At 39.2% G+C, this 4,613-nt stretch overlaps 1 protein-coding gene across 1 annotated transcript in view; it reads right to left on the bottom strand.

Moving 5' to 3' along the window:
* Positions 1–4,613, bottom strand: part of LOC122346782 (arf-GAP with GTPase, ANK repeat and PH domain-containing protein 1-like) — a 34,796-nt gene that overhangs the window by 22,204 nt on the left and 7,979 nt on the right. Inside the window, exons 6-7 of the mRNA XM_043241636.1 lie at positions 3,292–3,457; positions 1,443–1,604 (exon numbers count right to left, since the gene is read on the bottom strand). Of these exons, the coding sequence (XP_043097571.1) occupies positions 1,443–1,604; positions 3,292–3,457 (328 nt within the window). The remainder of the gene's footprint in view (positions 1–1,442; positions 1,605–3,291; positions 3,458–4,613) is intronic.

The raw sequence follows: 4,613 nt of genomic DNA, 5'->3' as shown, positions 1-4,613 counted from the left end.
CACACACACATTTATCTTCCAAAACTGCTTCATTTCAGTACCGATTATTTTGCATGCAAATATCATTAATTAATTGATTAATTAATGTCGTGTTTTTCAGCATAGAAGTATTTTGTCTATTTTTTCATGCGTAAACGTTTTCTTAATTTTTTTGCCAATTTATGCAAAAACCACATTCAAAGTTATGCAAACAGCACATTCTCCTAACCAGCACTTGCTGAATGTAGATTATTAAACAGTTTATAGCGACACTGGTGATTTCCCTGTGGATTTTGAATTAAATGTGCTGTGTTTGATCTTGTAAATCAGATTTAATAATGATAAACTTTGTAACAGTCCTATGTTATTTAAAAACGGCAACAACAACAACAGCACAGTCCTACTGAAGTTATGTTGGCATGATTTTTTTCTTCACCTAAACCAATTACTTACTACCAATGCTAAACTTTTGCAAAAACAGATAACTTCACTTTTAATTATTTTCAAAAATGTATGCATTCCAATAAATCTCAATCAAACTTCAGTTGAGCTATTTTAGGTAAAGAACAAAATATACACAAAAATACAGCTAAATATCACAATACCGTAATAAAAATTATGATTTTTGGAGAAAAAAAAAGTTGATGAACTCTTCAAAAGGCAATTGGTTGCAAATAAAGCATTCTAAAGCAATCAGCACCATAACCGAAATAAGTAATGAAATCTTTAGAGTCAGTTTAGAAGTTAAACTAGGTTCTTAACCAGGAATGTTGCAGCTTTGCTTATGTATGCTGTGTGAAACAGGTTTGAGGGGGACGGAACAAATTGTAAATTGACATTAAAAACCAAAACACGACTGTTTTGTGAAAAAGAATTAGAATAAAACAACTTTTAAAAGAAGTACTGTTGAAGTCGGAGAGTCTGTGGCTCAGCTGTGTGTGAGTAGCGTCCCGCTGCGGAGGCGTTTAAGTGTTTCACAGCTTTAATTGTTATCAGGGGTAAACACAGAGTGAACTACAGGCCTAAAACCACTCACACCGTGTCACCATGTCATCAGCACACGTAAAACATCGGGCCTGACAGCTGTCAGTTCAATAGTGACTTCTACGTGTATGCCCGTGGCTGTTTAGACACGAAAGATTTAATAGAAATAGCCAAGTATCAAATTCTCCGACAACAGAAAGGTGACGGACCGATAAACATCATCCTCCGAACATTTCATTTCTGCTAGCCGTCGACAGATGAGCCTTTGGTAATGTGGTTCTCCTGAGTGGCCATTACTTTAATAAACAGTTAAAGCAGCATTAGAGCTTGACACAAGGATCAATGAAAGGTGGAGCGGGTGTTATGTGTGTGTTTACCACTATAGGATAACAAATCACTGTTTAAGGATCTGTTCTCAGCTCTGAAGAAAAACCTTCAAGACCGTGGCGATGCACAGCCGTTGTGTGTCCTCCACCTACCCGTGCTGATTCCTGAGTTGGCGATGACCGTGGCATCACTCCATTGGTCAGCGCTGGACACAGAATATGAGCGTTGATGCATCCCATCCGGCCGGCTGTTAAACGACACCAGACTGATGCCACTCGCCATCTGAGATGCAGAAGAACTACTGGTCACAGAGCCTGTGGGAAATTAATGCACTATTAATATCATATAATACAATTTTCACCTTACTGATACCGACCAAAACTGCAATAATAGCGCTTCACCAATTTTTTGACTTCTAAGTATCATCTTTGTAGCAACTGCAATGCTTGTTAATAGTAGTAATAATAATACCTAGCACTCATGAACAAAACTTCTTGATTTGTTGTCATCAAGTCAATAAATAAGTGACATCAGATTACTCGAAGGTTAATTATCATCACCATTAAACTGCGAGAGAGGTTCGTCTGACTCACGTTTAAATTAAAGTGGACATCACAGGAAGTCGCGTCTAATCGCACTAATAAGATTTCACTACAAAAAAAAACGCAGTAGGGATATGATATGACAGACTCAAATATAAGGCTTCTGGGCTTCAGAAAAGAGCAAATCTAACAGTTTGTCAGATGACGGTAAACAAAATGTCGATGATACCGTTCGCTCTATCTAGCTAGTCACACACAAAACACTCAATGTAGTTTAAACAGAAAAAGAGGCTTCGGTAAATACTTCATTTTCTGGTTTTTAATATGTTGTTGTTGCAAAAAGGTGTACCCACAGGCCTCCACTGGCCCGTTGCAAACTCGACTGAATGAAATGTCATGACTCAATTTAATCTCCATTGTAGCGGATAAATCAGACGGCAGCACCTTTGGGTAAATGGCAAAAGCTGATCATACTTCAGGAGAGCCCTGATAAACTACATTTTTACATCAGTGGTCGTCTGGAGGAAAATAAACACTATGTATGTATGAGCGCAGAAAAGGGTCTACACACACGCACGCACGCACACACACACAGCACAAAAACAGCAGTGTGTGAAGATATGCTGTAATGGATTCGGTGCATAATTGGAGCTCTCGCAAAAAGAGATGTTAAGACCAAAGGAATAAAAGGTGCATGTGATCATGAAGCTGACCCAGCCCTACAGTCAAATACTTGACTTACAAAAGCTTGACTGCTGTACCACTGTGAATTATCTCTCTTTTCTCCTCTACCGCTCCCTCCCTCCTTCCCTCATTCTTCTCTCTCTCTCCCTCTCATTAGTGCTCATTTCGGACTTGCCTGACTGGAGAACGAGCGCTGATTGCATTAATATTCATGACAATAATTAGTACATGTATTATGGGTCACTGAATATTCATGCTATTAGTTTGGTCCTCCTGGTGCTTTGTGTGTGTGTGTATGTGCCTGAGAAGGGTCTTTAACACTCCTTGGGGGGCTTAAGGATTGTTGATCCAATGAGCGTTGCACGAATAACTAAACAATAACTTAATTGTTTAATTCTCTACTAATGAAGACCGCTACCTAGTCCTATTACTTTGACATCAGGACACTCTTACCTAGATAACACATTGTAAGGACATGTTTTGTATAGTTTTTTTTAACATGTATTAACTATTAAATTTATATTGTTAGCTCATTTTTGTTACATTACTAAATTATATTAAATGATTGAAAAAAAAAATCATAAAACAAAAATCAAAGCAAAACAAAAGCATTAATGTACATATAGCGATAAATGGCCAGCATATATTTTATGTTAAATAAATTAAAAAAACATTTAATTATTACACTTTTTTTGTGATATTATTATCCAATTTTATTTAATAAAAAAGTCTGAACAAAACAGAAAAAAACTAAACAAAAGCACGATCGTGATACCTGGTGTCTGCCCAAGCTGCAGGTTGCTCATGTCCTTGGTCAACCCATTGGTTTTGGGACTGGGGGCCGCACATGTGGAGATGGCCCTGGGGGGCCTCTTCCCTGGAACCTTCACTGTAGTCCGTAGCAGGTCGATCTCCTTCCCATGAACATTCTGCATATAATCCCAGTAAAAAATGACAAAAGGATTACTACAACAGCAGCAGCAGACACTTCGGATGAAAAGTGTCTACTAAATTTATTTTGTCAGCACACAGTTAATTCTGCCCACCCTCCGGAGGTGAAGAAATCAATATTAATTCATTTGATATTCATGGTGCGGTGCACTTTGTATGCAGAAAACCAGCCTTTCAGAACACATGTAAAATCTTCCCGCGAGCTTCTTTTTCCTTTTCTGCGGATCACAGCATGCCGTCGCAGCATGTGTTTGGATTCTGACTGCGTTGTCTGGATTTGCGCGTGGCTTTGCTTGCGTTGATGATGAAAGTTACTCAATGCTAATAGGGATGCAATTACCAGCCGCAAGCTGTTGGCCCGCCACTCCTGAAGGGCTCTCCTGTGGCTTGTTAAACCGTGTTGAGAGCTCTTGGCTTTGAATTGCCCTTTTGTTGGCCTCTAGTGAGGGATGGACACGTTATGCTCTTGCTGTAAATTGCTCGGTGCTGCACACATACACAGAGATTCTCAGGTCTTTGTGTTATTTGATTGGCACTCAGCTGATGTATGGCAGTTCTGGGTGGTACGCTCTCGCTCTCAAAGCCTTGCCCCTGCTCATTAAGGCGAAAGACTCCACGAAGCTGCTCTATTGAAGAACATATGTTATTGCGTTCCATGTAGGACATACACTCCGGGGACTGGTCCATATGTAACTCTTGATTTAAAATAAAGGACGAGCAAGCCACTTGAGGGATTTAGTTAAGGGAGTTGAGTGCTCGAATGAGAACGGTTGATGAAAAGATCATCATCTGGCCACTTCAGGGGCAGATGTGCATTTAAAATTGATGCCCCACGTCGATGAATCTATCAGACTGCACTGCGCTAAAATCATAATCACGATGTTTAACAAAACTGCAAATTTAATCAACACAATAGTTATGTGCCTCAAAAAAAGATTCTATGAAGTTGTGGCGTGGTTGTAATGGATGTGTACATGGATGAGTTATTTGAGATTTTTTCCTCACTAATTAGGTTGCATCTATTGCCATCCTCTTAATCAGCTGCATTAATGTGATTTCTTTTTCACATAGTTGAGCAATTAAGAGCCCTGATTGAGTTTCATTCTATTAGCCTCCGCAAACACTCTAATTGATGCCTGTGTAGAA

Source organism: Puntigrus tetrazona, chromosome 6 (genome assembly GCF_018831695.1).
Source record: "Puntigrus tetrazona isolate hp1 chromosome 6, ASM1883169v1, whole genome shotgun sequence".
In the NCBI taxonomy this organism is placed as follows: domain Eukaryota; kingdom Metazoa; phylum Chordata; class Actinopteri; order Cypriniformes; family Cyprinidae; genus Puntigrus; species Puntigrus tetrazona.
This window is presented reverse-complemented; position numbering and strand designations above follow the sequence as displayed.